Below are 19094 nucleotides of genomic sequence, written 5' to 3'. Positions count from 1 at the left end.
GAATACTCATATCTCTTTCATCTTTGCTGTTGGTTATAAAGAAATACCTTGTAAGACCACACTTGAATTTATCTGTTCAGTTTGACAGATTCCAGCACATGTCAGGATCAAGTTCAGTTCTGATTCATAAGACACTGTCCTTTATGACAATCATTTTATTCTTGAAGTACAGTTTTTCAAGTTTTTCTCTCTTTGAAAGAAAGCTACCTGAATCTTTGAAGCCTTGAGTTCAGTTTGGATGTATCCTGGATACAGGTGAGCTGGAGGGCATCTTAGTGGATGACGTAGCTGAGATTCCTATTCAGTAACTTAAATAACAGAGTCAGTGAGAAGGTGAGCAACCTTGGCTAGGGTGAGCTGCTTGCTAAGAAAATATCTTTCCCAGTTGGACAGGCACAGAGAAAGTGCAGAAATCCATGCTACTGCTGTTTCACTGCTGCCATCCCTAGGAATGATGCTCACTTATGCACAACCTCATTCCTTGCAGTGTTTTAATGCTTCTTAAGGCATATTTCTGTTCTTCTAGACCTAGGAGTTGGAAGGGTTTACATGAATTTAGAGAGGATTAAAGGTAGCTGTGCTTCTGGCTGTCCCTGTAAGAGAGTATCGCTTCTGGGAAGATCACAAGAATGCAGCTGTGTGAGGGAAGCCTGCAGCACCACTTGGTGATCTGAGAGCAGAGTATTCTTTCCTGTCTGACACACAATGCCTCTACCTGTGTGTAGGCAAAACAGGAGGCAGCGGCATGCAGCTGTCCAGCAGTCCAGCTCATGGCTTTCCACGGTATGACGGATATTGTTGCTTGCAATTTTTAGAGGCGATTCTGATTGTTGTGAGCTGCTGAGAAAAGAGAGGGAGCCAGCTGGCTGTGATTTGCATCAGAATTAAACACTGATATTTCCTCTGCTGAAAGTCAAGTGTCTCTCTTCAGAGTGTGGTTGCAAAGCACTTGCAAGGATTGGGAATGATGCAGTAGAACATAATTTAAAACTTCTTCCTGACTTGAAATTATTTACTTCTTAAAGTGCTGAACAGTTATACTCTGATCCCAATTTTAAGTGTCTTACATTATAATGAAAATATCCAAATCTTTAAGATATGAAGTGGGATTTATGCAATTGAAATTGGATTCTTATCCCTAAAGAACTTTTTCTTCCACTTTTTAAGTATATTGATGTCCTAAAATAAATCTTATATCATACAAATAAATTTTCTTAATTTGCTCAAAAATATTTTCTTTCAGTAAAGGCTCCTGTCAAAGTGCATATACAACATTTATTGCAGTCTTTCAAAATTCTTAGCGCAAATTGAAACTGATACACTTAGATTTCTTTGTGTAAGTCTGTCACGGTTTGAACTAAAAAATCCACCTGCGTCCGTGACAGGGGGCCGTGGGCCCCGGAGGGGCCCTAGGCCGAAAAGAAAAAGTTAATTAGGAAAAGAAAACAGCGGCAACGATCTAAGGAGGCACACTTATTTACTAAATACTATATCGAAATACAGGATAACACAATATAATACAATATAATTGAAAATTGAGCTAACGAATCAAGCAAAATAGGAGAGAGAATGAGTCCCGTAACCGAGAGGCCTACTGTGAATCTAGGCGAACGGCTGAAGGCTCCCACACACTCCCCTGAACGCCAGAACTCGAAAGACGTCAGTCTGTTCTGCGACAGAGTTAATATAGAGTCCAGGTCCCGTGACCTATCGTGTTGTTCCCTGGGAGATGTAGTCTTCTTCTGTAAGTTGCAGATTCAGTAAAATTATTCATGCTTAATATGATGTTATGATGTGGAATACTGATAGCAAAAATTACAAAATTACTAAACCATGACATTCCACCCCTTATTCTACATCATTACATTATGTTTATACATACATACACACTCATATGTATAATTGTGAATAATCAGCAACCTTATTTTTCTCAACACTTTATATTTATTCCATACAAATCCCTAAGTTGAGAACAAAACTCTATAACCTAACCTACTATTTATTAATTTTGAGAAAATGGCAAAACTGCCAGAAAAAGGAAAACCTGTCAGCGGTAGAGGGGAAAGGCAGTGCTAGTAGGGCGTCCCCCACATCAAGGTGCACTCATCCTTTCCCAGCCACCACAGCAGATTTCCTTTTGACTTATACTTCTTTCCATGTGTGCTCTACACATGCATGGCCAGTGCAGGATATAGAGTCCAGATGGAAAACTTGCTTACAGAATGCCTAATTAAGGTATATAGAGAAAAAGTGTTTCCTTAACATTAATCCACTCTATCTTAAGTCCTATACGTAATTGAACTATTCTGTACCTAATTGAAATATTTTCTGAGACTCTACCTATATATTTACAGGAAAATCATTGGCTGCACTCCCCCAACATCAAATTCCCTTGTGGTACACATTGAACATTCCCATTTTTGTCCATCACCCACCATGTGCACCCAGGTCCCTGGGCAAAGACAGTACCCCGGAGAGGTTTGCCCTTTCCAGACGCTGGAAGGACCCAAACTGTTTTTCCCAACACACTCTTTATGTGTACTACAGGAACCTTATCTCCCTCCACGGTACGTAGGGAGCTGGATTGGTTAGGACCATTACGATTACTAGATCCTCGAGTGTTGACCAACCAGGTGGCTTCTGCTAAATGGTTCTCCCAATTTTTATACGTTCCGCCACCCATTGCTTTCAACATAGTTTTCAATAACCCATTGAATCGTTCAATCTTACCAGAAGCTGGTGCATGATAGGGAATATGGTAAATCCACTCGATGCCATGATTTTTGGCCCAAGTGGTTACAAGGGAATTTTTAAAATGGGTCCCATTATCTGATTCAATTCTTTCCGGAGTGCCATGCCGCCACAGGATTTGCTTTTCCAACCCTAATATGGTGTTTCGGGCGGTAGCATGGGGTACTGCGTATGTTTCGAGCCACCCAGTGGTTGCCTCCACCATGGTGAGTACATAACGCTTACCATTGCGAGATCGTGGCAAGGTGATATAATCAACCTGCCATGCCTCTCCATATTTATACTTTTGCCATCGCCCTTCCCCCCAAATAGGTTTCATCCTCTTGGCTTGTTTAATTATGGCGCATGTTTCACAATCATGAATAACTTGAGCAATAGCGTCCATAGTTAAGTCCACCCCTCGGTCTCTGGCCCACTTATATGTTGCATCCCTTCCTTGATGACCTGAAGTCTCATGGGCCCACCGAGCTAGGAATAATTCACCCTTGTTCTGCCAGTCCAAGTCTATTTGAGCCACCTCAATTTTGGCAGCTCGATCAACCTGATGGTTATTTTTATGTTCTTCAGTAGCCTTACTTTTAGGCACATGAGCATCTACATGGCGCACCTTTACAACAATGTTCCTTATTCGGGCAGCAATGTCTTTCCACAGTTCAGCAGCCCAAACAGGTTTACCCTTTCGTTGCCAATTATCATTTTCCCACTGTTGCAACCACCCCCATAAGGCATTTGCCACCATCCATGAATCAGTATAAAGATGAAGCATTGGCCACCTCTCCCGTTCAGCCACATCTAAAGCCAGCTGAACAGCCTTTACCTCTGCGAATTGACTTGATTCTCCTTTACCTTCGGTGGCCTCTGCAACTTGTCGTGTGGGGCTCCATACAGCAGCTTTCCATCTGCGATGCTTCCCTACAATACGACATGATCCGTCTGTGAATAGGGCAAATTTCTTTTCGTTTTCTGGTAGCTCATTGTATGGTGGTGCCTCTTTAGCACGTGATACCTCTTCTGTAGGTGGTGTTTCAATTTTTTTACTCTCAGGCCAGTCCATGATCACTTCTAGAATTCCAGGACGGCTGAGTTTTCCCATTCGAGCTCGTTGAGTAATTAATGAAATCCACTTACTCCAAGTGGCATCAGTAGCATGATGGGTGGAGGGAACCTGTCCTTTAAACATCCAGTTTATTACTGGCAAGCGAGGTGCTAGAAGAAGCTGAACCTCTGTCCCAACTACTTCAGAAGCAGCCCGAACCCCCTCATACACGGCTAAGATCTCCTTCTCAGTTGGAGTGTAGCGCTCCTCAGACCCTTTATATGCTCGACTCCAAAATCCTAGGGGTCGGCCTCGGGTCTCTCCTGAGGCTCTTTGCCACAAACTCCAGGTGGGACCTTTCTCTCCAGCAGCAGTGTAGAGGATGTTCTTCACATCCTGTCCCGTCCGTACTGGCCCCAAGGCCACGGCACGGGCTATTTCTTGTTTTATCTGCTCAAAAGCCTGCTGCTGCTCAGGACCCCATGAGAAATTATTCTTCTTCCGTGTTACCTGATAGAGAGGGCTCACTATGTGGCTGTAGTTTGGGACATGCATTCTCCAAAAGCCCACTACTCCCAGAAAAGATTGGGTCTCTGTTTTATTTGTGGGCGGAGACATAGCAGTGATTTTGTCAATCACATCTGCTGGGATGTGACGACGTCCATCTTGCCATTTTATACCTAAGAACTGGATTTCCTGGGCAGGCCCCTTCACCTTGCTGCGCTTAATGGCAAAACCAGCTTGCAAAAGAATTTGGATTATCTGTTTCCCTTTCTTGGAAACCTCTGCTGCTGTATGGCCCCACACCACAATGTCATCAATATACTGCAAGTGCTCAGGAGCATTACCCTGTTCCAAAACAGCTTGGATCAATCCATGGCAAATTGTTGGGCTGTGCTTCCACCCCTGGGGTAAACGGTTCCAGGTATACTGAATACCTCTCCAGGTAAAAGCAAACTGTGGCCTACATTTTGCAGCCAATGGGATGGAAAAGAAGGCATTAGCAATATCAATGGTGGCATACCACCTAGCTTCTTTTGACTCCAATTCATACTGGAGTTCTAGCATGTCTGGTACAGCAGCACTTAATGGAGGTGTAACTTCATTCAGGCCACGGTAATCTACCGTCAGCCTCCATTCCCCACTGGTTTTACGCACTGGCCATATGGGGCTGTTAAAAGGCGAGTGCGTTTTGCTAATCACTCCCTGATTTTCTAATTGGCGAATTAGCTTTTGAATGGGGAGCAATGAGTCCCTATTGGTGCGGTACTGCCGTCTGTGAACCACTTTGGTGGCAATTGGTACCTCTTGGTCTTTTACCTGGAGCAACCCCACAGCAGAAGGATCATCTGACAGACCAGGTAAAGTTGACAGCTGCTTAACACCATTTGTGTTTACAGCAGCTATCCCGAAGGCCCATCGATACCCCTTGGGATCCTTGAAATATCCCATCCTAAGGTAATCGATTCCCAGTATACATGGAGCCTCTGGACCAGTCACAATAGGGTGCATTCGCCAGTTTTTACCAGTGAGGCTTATTTCGGCCTCCAACATAGTCAATTCTTGGGAACCCCCAGTCACTCCATGGATATAAATTGGTTGTGTCCCTTGGTGACTTGAGGGCATTAGGGTGCATTGTGCACCAGTGTCCACCAAGGCTTTATATTTCTGTGGTTGAGATGTGCCAGGCCACTTAATCCACACAGTCCAGTATACTCTGTTGTCCCTTTCCCCCCCCTGGCTGGGGGCAGGGCCCCTCTATTGTTTACCTCGTTGACTTGCAGCAACTGGAACTCTCCCCCGTTTGGAAGAGTTCACCTTGGTGGTTGTTTTGGATTGTAATTCTTTCACTCGTGCCTGAAGTGCAGAAGTGGATGAGTTATACCACTTCTTTATATCCTCCCCATGATTACTCAAGAAATACAACAAAGCAAAACGTATGGTCTTATCATTGTCGTTTGCTTGAATACGAGGTGTCTTATCGTTGTCATTTGCTTGAATACGAGGACGTCTCTTTTTTATGGTTGAGATTTTCAATGATACAGGTCGAGAGGAACTCATGTTGTTTAGCTCTCTCAATAGGCGATCGTGGAAATCCTGGTTTCCATCATCTGGTACCACCGTGGATTCATCTACATCAGGCACATTAGCCAATTTGTCAATAATATCACTTTGTGTTTCCTCCACTTTGTCTAACCTTTCCACTATTTTTTTTCCCATTTGGACAATGGCTGAAGTATAAAGCTTAACTTCTGTAGCGCTTATAAATAATTCAAGCTCCTGAAGTCTGCTAATTAGCTCATTTACAAGAGGCTTTCTTTCCCCTTTGCCATATACCAATGCAAGTGCACTGGCATGCTTTTCTGGAGCTGCCTTTGTAAAGTCACGCCACATTTGTCGTGGAACGTGGACTGCTTCAGGATCATGTAATTGGTTTGGATTGTTACGATTGAACTGGGGGCTGTAGAGCATTTCCACCAGAGCCCTTTCTCTCAAAAATTGGATACCTTTCTCCATATCAGTCCATTTCTTTTTCTCAGGCTCCAAGTCCCGTTTAAAGGGGAATCTATCTCTTACCGCTATCAACATCCGCTTCCAGAGGGTGTAGGACCGATTTTGGCATGTGCCTATACCTCTGTCCACACGTGAGTCCCTGGAAATGCTACCCAGTTGGCGAGCTTCACTGCCATCGAGCCACGCACTATTGGCACCATTGTCCCAGCAGCGAAGTAACCAAGTGACCATATTTTCTTTTGGCTGACGTGTGAAATCCTTTCTCAGATCTCGAATTTCACTCAGTTTAAAAGATCGATCAATAATGGTCGTAATACTTTGCTCACCTTTTGCTCTATCAGGAGTCCCAGGTGTTAATGTTGGCAGCTGTGTTGATGAGGCTGCCCCATCTATAAGTTTGGACTCGAGAAATTCTCGTAAAGAAAATTTAGCTTTTGGCTCCTCGTCTGACTCTGACCCTGACTCTGACGCTTGTGTTATTTCCTCCAGGCGACCTTCCTCCTTCTTCCTCTCTCCTAACTTTCTCTCTCCTAACTTTCTCTGCTCCTCTGACTTCTTCTCCTCCTCTAACATCTTCTTATACTGCTCTAACAACCTCTGCTCCGCCGACTTCCTCTGGTCTTCTGACTCCTCCTGCTCTCCTGAGTCCCCCTGACCTCCTGAGTCCCCCTGCTCTCCTGAGTCCCCCTGCTCTCCTGAGTCCTGCTCTCCTAACTCCCTCCGCTCTTCTAACTCCTTCTGCATTTTCTCTATCTGAGTTGAAACTCGTTTTGTTTTTCGCCCTCTTACAGGGGCAACCAACATTGTATCTGGTGCCCCCGGTGGTTGGTTAAGTTGGAGTAGATACGGTTCAGACTTGGGGATGTTCCCCTTGGACTGGAGGGTGCATAGCTTGGATCGGAGGAGATCGCGCTCGAACTCCAGGGTGTCAAACTCAGCCCTGAGGGCGTTGTACTTGGACTGAATTGTGTCGAACCCGGACTCGAGCGCGTCATGTTTGAACTGGAGAGTGTTGCGCTCAGATTGGACGGCATCGTACATGGTCTGGAGGTTGTTACGATCGATCTTGATAGCATCGAACTGAACCTTGAGGTCGCTGTACATGGACCGGAGGACATCTCGCTCAGATCGGAGGGTGTTACATTCGGACTGAAGGATGTTGTGCTCAGACTGGAGGGTGTTGTAATCAGTCTGGAGGGTGTCACGCTCCGACGGGAGAATGTCGCGCTCAGACTGGGGGCAGCTATTCTCAGTCTGGAGGGCGTTGTGCTCGGACTGGAGAGTGCCGTGCTCGGACTGGAGAGCATTGTGCTCGGACCGGAGAGCGTTGTGCTCGGACTGGAGAGCGTTGTGCTCGGACTGGAGAGCGTTGTGCTTGGACCGGAGAGCGTTGTGCTCGGACTGGAGAGTGTCGTGCTCGGACCGGAGGGCATCGCGCTCAGTCTGGAGAGTGTCATGCTCGGACCGGAGGGCGCTGTGCTCGGACTGGAGAGTGTCGTGCTCGGACCGGAGGGCATCGCGCTCAGTCTGGAGAGTGTCATGCTCAGACCGGAGGGCGCTGTACTCGGACTGGAGAGTGTTGTGCTCGGACCGGAGGGCGCCGTGCTCGGACTGGAGAGTGTTGAGTTGGGATTGCAGGGAGCTTTTCTCATCCCAAAGTTTTGCTGCGTCAGCTCTAAGATTCTCTTTCTCGTACCAGATTGAGTCTCGTTGGTACAGGAGATCTTTTCTCTCAGCTTCAAAAGCTTTTTCTCTCTCTACCTTCTCAGTCCAAAGTTTTTCTGCCTCAGCTCTAAGACTCTCCTTCTCGGCCCTGAGACTCTCTCTCTCAGCTTCTAAAACTTCCCTCTCAGGAATGGTATTGACTAAGGCCCGATAAGCATTAGCTAGGCCCAAAATCATTTGTGCCTCCTGAGATCTGCCTGAGCCACAACATTCCTGCCTCAAATATGCAATCAAACTCTCAGGATTCTTCAAGTGTTCAGGAGTGAAGCTCCATAACACTGAAGATGTCTGTCCTTTGAGAATCTCTTCAAAACCTCTCCACACTCCCTGCCACTCAGTATTCTCTGGTTCTAGGGAAAACTTCCTCCGGATGTTATAAATCCAGATACTGAGTGAGATTATTACAATAATCAACAGTAAGATCAGGGAGATTAAGAGTGTGGCCCACTGATCATTCAAGAACTGCATAAAGGATTCATAGAAAGAAAGAGGAGCACGCTTAAAAATCACCATTTCTGTATAATTAGTTGCATTAGTTGCTCCCTCTGGAGCTGTATACAGATACGAAGTAAGCATTGCTAACCATGCTTTCAATCCATTATACAATTGTATAGCTCCATAAGAAAAAGTGGCTAGCTTAAACATGGCCCAATATGTTCGGAGCGTCTCAAAAAAGGAACCAATGGCACACAGTCCCTGGTAAAACAAATTTAGTAGAGAAAACATCTTTTTTCCTCCAATAGAGAGAAAAAAGTAAAAGAAAACAAAGCTCAGCAGTGTTTATAAAATATACCGGAGTATTGGCAGTCCGCCTGGACTTTCAAGGTCAAGCTCGCAGGTGCAGAATCCCAAACACGAGATAGCTCCTTAACAGGGAAAAAAACTCGTAGCTCTGTTAAAAGCTAAAAGAGCAACAGAAGAAAACACAGAAAAACAGCAACTCAATTTGCCCGCATTCTCCACCAAAATCTGTCACGGTTTGAACTAAAAAATCCACCTGCGTCCGTGACAGGGGGCCGTGGGCCCCGGAGGGGCCCTAGGCCGAAAAGAAAAAGTTAATTAGGAAAAGAAAACAGCGGCAACGATCTAAGGAGGCACACTTATTTACTAAATACTATATCGAAATACAGGATAACACAATATAATACAATATAATTGAAAATTGAGCTAACGAATCAAGCAAAATAGGAGAGAGAATGAGTCCCGTAACCGAGAGGCCTACTGTGAATCTAGGCGAACGGCTGAAGGCTCCCACACACTCCCCTGAACGCCAGAACTCGAAAGACGTCAGTCTGTTCTGCGACAGAGTTAATATAGAGTCCAGGTCCCGTGACCTATCGTGTTGTTCCCTGGGAGATGTAGTCTTCTTCTGTAAGTTGCAGATTCAGTAAAATTATTCATGCTTAATATGATGTTATGATGTGGAATACTGATAGCAAAAATTACAAAATTACTAAACCATGACAAAGTCATTATTATTGTCATTATTTATAGCCTTTTAGGAATATTGGGTTTTCTTTCAAAGGAATGACTTAGTTGAATTAGCTTCCAGAAAATTAATATGCCCAACAAAAATCAATCCTTTCATTTTGATTGAGTCTTCTGAGCATTTTACTGTGCTTATGTCCTCATCTAATTCATTACTTTGAAGTTTCAAGCCATGGCGGTCTTTTCCACAGCTTCCAGACACTTTCTTCTAGGTAATATCTCAGGCGTTGATCAGTTTTATTCTCCAAGCTAAGATAGTATGCCTACAGATGTTCATACAAATAGCTGCTGCTTGCCAATCATAAAATCCTGTTTGCAATAAGTGAGTGAGATTTTTTCCTGCTGAGTGAGGATTTTCATGGTCTGTGTAAACACTGAGTTTTCAGCACAAGCTGAGGTGGAGTGCAGTGTGTTGAGCTCACAGTTCTTGTATCTTACGCTCTGTAGCCCTTTAGTAGTTGTGGCTACAGGTCAGCCAAGGAGGAAACATTCATTTATTATATATCTTCCAGGATCCACCAGCTGTAACACACATTATTGATTTCAAGACTCATTTCACAGTCCCTTCTACTGTGATCTAACGCTGCAGGTGACAATTAAAAACAAAAACCATTTCATGTGACAAAGAATCATTGGAAGTTTGGATTAAAATACCCAAGTTGTAAACCTAATTTGAAAAATTAAAATCTGAAATTCTGAGCTTTCAGGTAGCTTCATAGAAAATTTATAGCACTGGATTCAGGCTTATCTTTCACAGTGATGTGGACGTGATCCTGTTATTGATCCATATGTCAGTAGATTTCATTACTAAATGTGTAAGTAACATGGGAGATCAATTCTATTTTCAGTCAAATGAGTTGTGTATAGGAGATAACTTCTTTAATATGCTATTTCAATAAATACCAAATTATTGTTCCATAGGTAATGCTTTGTAACCATTAGTAACTGTGAATAGTTCTGCAGTTCCTATGAGAATGCCTGTAAAAAGTGCTGGACTTTCAAGCAACATTGACTGTGTTCTTTCCTTCTCTCACTATATCTTCTGATAGTTTCAAAGAAGGTGTGGAGAAATCACCATCTTACTCTGACTGGTTAATAAATAACAGCATTGCTGAACTTGTAGCTTCCACGGGCCTCCCGGTGAATATCAGTGATGCCTATCAGGATCCTCGCTTTGATGCTGAAGTAAGATTTTGAGAAATGTGAACATAACATTGTATTTTTGGCATTTCAATATAATACAGTTTTATAGTTATGTCTGAGGTACTGAAAAATTGAGTGCATCAGTTTTGAATTATTTTCTTTCCAGTATGTCCTTGTTCAGGCCTGCTGGTATTGATATGACTTTATACAGTAAACACGTCACTGAATTAGCATATGACTATAGGCACTTATTGGCCTCTTGGTGATTCTTTTTTAGTTAATATTTAAGCAATACATTCCACTATCAAGTACTTTGAGAATTACACAAATTGATTTTGTTGCTGAAACTTCTGCTGATGTTAGCAATGTCATTGCTAGCTGTCAGAGTGACTGGGATCGTGCACTTGGAGGGTAACAGAACCAGTATCTAAAGAGATAAATGTTGTTTGTGATCTAATTTAGCCAACTACCCTCTTAATGTGATAGTTTGCACAAAACAAATGTACGCATTGGACTAGGTGTTTCTCTGAGATGAATATTGCTCCTAATAAAAGTTTTGCATGTATCTAAGGTATTAGTTTCAGGCACAGCTAGTAAGATAAAAATGTGTTTGCATATATGTATGCATAGTACCTGAACAAATGTTAAAAGCATAGGGAAAGATGAAGTCTTCACTGCATTCTGTCCAATAATAAAGTATTGCTATAGGACACTTAGCCAGCAGTTTGGCTGCACATGAATCAGGTGGACAAGCTTACCAAACCATAACACTACAGTAAGTGTGCTTGGAAGTATTTTGTGGAAGAGTAAAAACCTGTGTTAATGCTAATTTATTCAGAATTTCTAGAATTACAATTAATGCCTGAGGTCTATTCCTTGCCAAAGAGATATGCTGAAATAAAGCATGCCAAACCTTGCCATGTTTGCAGATGTATTTTCAGTATGTTATATCCGGAATAATTCATTCATCTTGTATTTGGTTTACAGTTAGTCTATTTGAAGTGCTGCCCAATTTATATATAGAAAAAATACCATTTGATACAAAGGGCAGAAATTATTTTCTGTTTGTGGGTTCATGTGAAATTATTATTCTTAAATTCAGTTGTTGCAATCAATTATTTCTATGGGTAGTCACATGTAGGAAAGAGGAACATAACGGAAGCTCTCATTTCTACATTTTAGGCTGACCAGATCTCTGGTTTTCACATAAGGTCTGTTCTCTGTGTTCCTATATGGAATAGCAACCACCAAATAATTGGTAAGAACTTCCTCACAGCTGATCCATTTTTGTGCTAATGTAAATTGAATTCTGTCGTTTTAATTCTGTGTTCCTTTTCTTCTTTTTCCCAGCTGAATATTGTTAAGAAGTTACGGTACCTAGGATGCATGCTAAGTATCCAAGAAGGGATGTTTTGACTTGGATACTGTATGGACTTTTTCAGCTTTCCCATTGTATCATTGTTAAGTTTTATATGGTATTGAAATTTGAAAACAAACACGATGAAAACTGAGATGCTAATGCTATTAGTGAAAGAAGTTTGTTGTGCTTTGATACTTTTTTTGTGGGTCTGCCTTGTTTGTATATAACTCGTGCAACTGCTTCTGCAGTCCTGCCAGACAGTTTCTCCCTCTTTAATGATGAAACGCACAGCTAGGCATGACTTACCAGAGAGACTGAGGCAGCTGTCAGGGTTGCCTGTGGCAGCAGTGTGTGCTGGATTAGGATGTGACAGGGTTTTATTGCCCGTTTGATAGGATGCTTCCCAACAATGATACACATGCTGTTGGTCCTGCATTCTTACTGGCTTTCAGCTGAAAAAAAGAATAATATTTATAAATTAGCGCTGATTTTCATCCTCGGCTTTCCACAGAAGATTTCAAGTCAAAGCTGTATGAGTTTAAACTTGTAATACTTGCATCCCTGTATGTTGTGGCAGTTGGTGAGAGCTGGATTCAGGATTGCTTTGAAGGTACTCAGTGCCATGCAGAATCCAGGATCTTTGAGCTTAATCAGTAGAGATTTTGTGGGAAGTGAGCCTTTTAAATATACAGCTCATTGTTTGTTGTGAAGTGCATATTACCAGAGAGAAGAAGAAGGGAAACTCAGCCCTCAGAAGTTGATAGTTCATAGTGTTCGTATGGGTAAGTTTAGCTAAATGAATAGCTTGTTGTAGTAGAACTCTGTTCAGCAATAGCCAAGAGCTTTGAACGCTTACAGGTGGTTTAAGGAAACTATTTTTTTCATTGTTTAATAAATCTGTGGAACAGACCATGAGAAGAAGGAGAAAAAAAGGGTCTTACACAGGTGTTGTTAAATTAGCTGACTCTTAGGAATGAAGGTCAGTTTTGCTAAATGACGGGACTTCAAATTGTTAGGACAACTAACTTTACTCCATTTGTTAAATCCTTTCCAAAAGAGATATCTAACCTTTTCTGAAAACCACTGGCAGTCACTTTGTTTGTCTCCCCAGTGTTATACTTACAGAACAAAGGTGAACAGCTGAAAGAAATAAGCAATCCCGGTATCAAAACAGACCTCCACATACTGATATCTGCTTATTTTTCCTTGATCAATATTTGCAAATTTGCATTCCAGTTTGACAAATGTATTTTAAATGTTACCACTAAATAAAGAATTCTGCATTATTAGTGAATAAAAATTGTAATTAATATTAACTCTTTCTAAAGGGGTAGCTCAAGTGTTGAACAGACTTGATGGGAAGCCCTTTGATGATGCTGACCAGCGACTGTTTGAGGTAAGAGACTTCAATCTCATAGTAGAAATGCACTTTTTCAGCAGGATTTGATATTTCTGGATGATGCTCCTTCAGCCTACTTAAGGGAGGTGGGAAGAATATGTTATCTGCATTTGTGGTTAGTTCTCAGAAGCAGTCAAAAAAGCTGCATCCTGTTTGAAATAGTTCTTGCATCTGATCATTCTCATCTAATTGAGGCCAGTGACTTATATTCATTCTCAAGGTAACTTGTATAAACATTCCTAACACTTTTAGGCAATTACTTTTCAGTTGTTAAGCCAGCATTCATCTTCATGTTTGTATTATAACAGAATGATAATTGATTTTCTTTTCTCTCTTCCTCCTCCCACCTTTCTCTCATTTTAGGCCTTTGTTATTTTCTGTGGGCTGGGCATCAACAACACAATCATGTATGATCAAGTGAAGAAATCCTGGGCAAAACAGTCTGTGGCTCTTGATGTATGTATACTTCTCAATGAAACTTCTTTGTGATTCGTAAGTGTTACATGTACAGAAAGCTATGGCTTCTGAATTTATTGTACTTAGCATCATTTTCCTTATCTAATGCACTTTAGAGCATTTTTTCACCAAAATAATGAAGGGAAACTTCAGAATACACTGAACTGTGGAGCTCATGCACAGCTTTACAGCTTTTCCTTCTCCATCCATGACAGTACATTTCTTAAAACATGGTTTTACATAGCCTGTTGTTTTTCTTTTCTTGTGTTGTGAATGAAAAGTAGTGTGAACAGGAAAATAGTGATCAGTAGAAGTTCTGCTGTGGTGGATCAGAGCAAACACACAGTGATCTTCCATTCCATTCCTGGATAGCTTTAGAGATTTACATTATCCCTAACTGAATCAATAACTGAGGTTTGAATGAAATTTAATATCTTTTTGGAAGCATTATCCTAGACTCATAATTTTTATAAAATTACTGCAATGAAAGAGTAGCTTTGTATGATTTTAGTATTATAATACATTTCACATCTTGTAAAAAGAAAATGATCTGGACATCCCTGATGTGGGCACACTTGTAACTGTGGAACCTCCTTTAAATTTGCACTATAGTCACTATTGCGATAAGAACCAAAACACCAGCATTATTCTGATAGACATAAGAATTTTTCTGTGTTAAAACAAGAATCAAACCAAACTGGATTGCTAAGAAGACGGTATTTTTTTTTCCTCCTTTCCTTTAGAGTTGAAGATATTTGTCTACATATCAGGAATCAATTCCATAAAGCATGTAAACATTTAAAGTCTTTTAGCAAACATTCTAAGCGTTAGTAGCATTTTGATTATTATTTGTGTGTTCATTTTGGAGGGGTTATAAAACCTTCGCTCGGCTGGCCTGCTGCAAAGTTTCCTTCTTTACATATCACAGTCATTAATTACTACAAACTCTCACTGACTGCAGTAATTTGTGCAATATAACAGCTTATTACTGAATATTCTTCCTGGCAAGAAAAAAAAGCTGTCACAGGCGTTACACTTAAATACATAAATATAAAAGCTAACATAGAAATTTATTTACTTTTTGAAATTTGGGAAACTTCAATTTCTTGCTTTACAATGCAGCTTCTTTCTTAGATATAAAATGACTCATAGCCATATAACTTGAATATACATCACAGATTTGATAAATGGCCTCTATACTTCATGAAAGAGTAATTCCCTCTATAAATGAATGACAACACTTAAGACATAACAGAAAAATACTGCACAAAAGAAAGGTATGTGCTGAAGTGTTGTGAGTCCATTTCTCAGTAATAGACTACTTTATTAATACATATGCATTTAGCTAGGGCAATGAGTGACATTTCCTCATGTCATTGTTATCATATAAAATCAATTTGAGTTATACTATTTAAAGATTCTTACCCAAACACAGAGATACAATTCTTGTAAGACTGACTAATAAATAGAAAACCAAGAAGTAAATAAATGCTGAGGAAAGACTGAATTTCATGATTCAAAAATTGTGTGTGATTGAAAAAATCAGAACAATGAATATTAGAGAGGACAGCAAAAATCTACAGGGATATGAATACAGATAAAGGATAAGCCTGACAAGAATTTTGGTATTAGGTATAATCTGTCATAAGAAGAAGACTTTCTCCCCCCTGCAATTTTACAGATTTCCAAGAGAAACTACATTAGGGCAGGAAATAGATACTTTTTGAGGAAGGATATGATATATAGTTATGAAAAGTAAAACATGGCACAGAACAAGTAAATTGGCATTTGTAATTTAATCTTTCATAGTGCAGGGATTTCCTGTTACTGTAAAAGTCAACACCTTTAAAACTGATATGAGTTAATATATCTTGGATTTATTGCTATAAGGTATTGCAAGCCAAGGGCATTTGTAAGAGTGTTTAGTTATTTGTATGAGTAGCAGAAACATTTGTATATGAAAGCAATGTTAAAATTAGAAGTCTATTTCAGAGCTTTATTATACGAGCAGACTAGATGTTTCTATGGGGTGAGATTCTTGGTAGAAGTACTGTGGCTTCCCATTCTCTCCTGTGGACTATTGCCTCCTATCATGCACAGGATGGCTTTTTGTAACCTCTGGAGCGACTGCTCAATGCTAGTAGCTTCATGTAAGTATATAATGTATGCCATTTAAATGTATGCATACTTCCAGGTTGTTACACTATATATACGGTATTTTATGTGTTACATTTGATGCTTTCTACTCCAAGACAGAAATGAAGAGAATGACAGGAGTAGCACGGAGGTGCTAATTTCCATGCAATGATGTGCTATTAGCAGAGGCATTGAAGCTCTACAGCATAGCAGAAGGCATTCTTTAATGTCTATAAATCTGCAGTTATTTTTACCTTAAATTCTTTCTATTTTAATTGCAGAAGTCCAGGATAACAATGTAGGAGCACTTATGAAATTACTTAGTATCCACATTTCCCTATCAAATTACCTAAAACATAAATGCTACATGATAACCTGCAATTAATAATTGTATGTTGATATTCAGAATTGAATTATCATGCATACATATTAATTAAATTTGTTTTTAAAATCATTGATTAGACTGCAGTACAGAGCCCTATTATTTCGTGTTGATTCTACAAAAGTATTTTTTATCTTTTTTTCTGAGGCAGGTTTTATCTTATCATGCAACATGTTCAAAGGCAGAAGTTGATAAATTTAAGGTAAGGATTTAAGTTTTTAATTATTTCTGTAAATATAATAGTAAATTAAATTGCATGCATATTAAAGTTTTATTTTGTATCAAAAGTAGAAATCATGATTAGCAATATGTCATGAAAGAATGTATTATGCGATAGGCTAAAATAAAGGAAAATAAGATTATGACATGTGATAACACTATTTGTCTTGCTTTCAATTCCCCCCAAAAAATGAGTGCTGGGTAGCCTTTGTAGTGTCCTACACTGATGATCTTACAGAGAGAGAGGGAGAGAGAAGACTAGCTTGTCTCATGGGTTCTCAACAGAGAGCTTATCCCCAGAGATGGCCATCCATCCATGGGATAAAATTGCTTCTGTCTTTCCTCTTGCGGAGTTCTAGCAGCTGATCTTCCTGCTAAGGTCTCCTTGTGTATCCTACCTGCCTAGAAATCTGTTCTTTATCATTATTTGTGATATTGTTATATTTTGCATAAGCCCTTTGTTATTTGAGGGTCACCTTGCAGACTTGACTAGCTAGTAAACAATTCCTCCCTTTGGAAGTGTTTGGGGCTAAGGTGTCTCCATTGATTTCAGTGATTTATTGGCACATCAGTGCAAATGCCTGTTACCATTTACCTGATGTTCTTATTCAATCAAAACAGGAGCAACACCCTTGACAGAAACATCTAAATGAGAGTAATGCCAGTAGATCACTACTGGCTTTTAACAGAAGCACCTTTCTTCAGCTGTTTGAATGGGAAAATATGTGGAGTGCAATTGGTTGTGGAGCAGGACAGTACAGGGAGAAGTTTAATTTGGGATGATGAAAAATGAGGGTAAGATAACAGACCATGGAATGTAACTGGACTGTTTCATATCAGGTGTCTACAACTGTCTGAAAGCAAAAGTGGCAGCACTGATTCATATCAAACTGTTTTTGCATGTTTCTGAAGAGATTCCAATTCTGATGTTACTAGAATGTAGCTTTTATTATAAAAATCTGAAAGCCAAGTTTAAAAATGCTTGTATGCGTAGAATATGTCCCATTAGTGAATTGAGGTATTTTTCTCAGAAGAATACCTAATTATGTGAATCATTATTCCAAAAATTCATGTCATCAGTCCTTTTCAGTATTTGCATTAAAGCTTTTGGGATTTGCTAGCATTGACGCCAGCAGGCATGCGATACTCAGGAGGCACAAGGCTGATGTGCAACTCAGAGGCAGTGTGGTGCAGCTCTGCTGACCTCGAGGGGGTGCCTGAGGGTTCTACTGCCAGTGCCTAGAGTTAGTGGGATGGAAAGAGCACGCTCATCACCTGGTGAGCTCCTTTCAGCAATGAGAGGGGGACATAGCCCTCAAGGCAGACACAAGTGGTGCTTCTTAGATCTAGGTTCAGAGCCTTTAGTTTCTGTAGGTGATGGTCTGACCCTAGGAAGGTTTGCCATTGATTTCAGCAGACTGAAGATATTGCTGCTTTTAGCTAACTTTGGCATCTGTATAAAAGCTGCATAGTGGTCTTCCCACTCTCTATTTATTTATTCATGACAGTCAGTCTTTTGCACTGTGTTTTCTGATAGAACAATGTTTCTGGCAAAAAGAAAAAAAATTCAAGCTGCGGTCTTTTTTTCCATTCCCGTTTAAAACAAATTTTAAATAAAATTTTGAGTAGGTATGCAAGATAAAATTGGTGTGTTTTCCTGAAAGTAGTTAAGTTTTTAAAATGGGAAAAAATCAGGCAGAAGCTTAACGGATAGAGTTTCCAGAACAAGCTATTAAATCAGAATTAATTATTAATCAGAATTAATTGCACCATGCCTACCATTTTATCTGTATGTGGGATATGCACTGCCCTTCCAGGTTATATGAAAGAGGATGTGCATTTTGACATGTATGAAAAAAGTGAAAATGTATGTCCGTTACTGTGGAAGTAATGCCTACTATTTATCTCCATGGAAACTACAACAGATACAAAGAGCATGAGAACACTATTTGATAGAGCAAATTCTTAGATACAAGTCACTATTTTTCAGTATAGTCACCACCATGTGTGTTTTCATCAGAGATGAACAAGAGCCTCCATAATGTGCATGGAAAAATCTGCACCAGTAGAGGTGTGACCCACTGTTGCCACCACTGAAATGCACCACCCACCACCTCTCTGTACTCACATCAACTGTTTCGTCTCCATAAATTTCCAGCAAGTATTAATGAAGGTCAGTGGGTGTCATTTCTTCTGCATGGAGGAATTCAGTGACACACCTTTGCTTCATCTGTGTTTCCATGTCAGACACCATTTTGTCAGACTGTCCCTCTGCTGCCATCCTGTCCCAAGGCAACAAAACAATAATAGTAATTAATAGGAAGGTTCAACCTCTACTGCCATATCCCCCACACCTGCCTCTGATGTTGTGGACCAACGTAATAAAATAAGAGGCAGTGCTCTTGGGGATACTGCACATCTGATAATGACCGAGTGAAGTCTTAAACCTGATTTATAACTATAGGTCTCATCATTACCATCAGCA

General features: G+C 40.6%; 1 protein-coding gene and 1 long non-coding RNA gene across 2 annotated transcripts in view; one reads left to right on the top strand and one right to left on the bottom strand.

Moving 5' to 3' along the window:
- The window catches only part of LOC146760106 (uncharacterized), a 41206-nt gene extending 22315 nt beyond the window's left edge, over positions 1-18891 (bottom strand). Inside the window, exons 1-2 of the long non-coding RNA XR_014948048.1 lie at positions 18738-18891; positions 12324-12469 (exon numbers count right to left, since the gene is read on the bottom strand). This is a non-coding gene — a long non-coding RNA (uncharacterized LOC146760106). The remainder of the gene's footprint in view (positions 1-12323; positions 12470-18737) is intronic.
- The window catches only part of PDE11A (phosphodiesterase 11A), a 123380-nt gene that overhangs the window by 57723 nt on the left and 46563 nt on the right, over positions 1-19094 (top strand). The window contains exons 6-10 of the mRNA XM_085552639.1: positions 10564-10699; positions 11840-11915; positions 13346-13413; positions 13780-13872; positions 16542-16592. Of these exons, the coding sequence (XP_085408765.1) occupies positions 10564-10699; positions 11840-11915; positions 13346-13413; positions 13780-13872; positions 16542-16592 (424 nt within the window). The remainder of the gene's footprint in view (positions 1-10563; positions 10700-11839; positions 11916-13345; positions 13414-13779; positions 13873-16541; positions 16593-19094) is intronic.

Source organism: Coturnix japonica, chromosome 7 (genome assembly GCF_054131305.1).
Source record: "Coturnix japonica strain WE chromosome 7, WE-NBRP24, whole genome shotgun sequence".
In the NCBI taxonomy this organism is placed as follows: Eukaryota; Metazoa; Chordata; class Aves; order Galliformes; family Phasianidae; genus Coturnix; species Coturnix japonica.
Note: the sequence above shows the minus strand (reverse complement) of the source record. Positions and strands in the feature narration are given on the sequence as shown.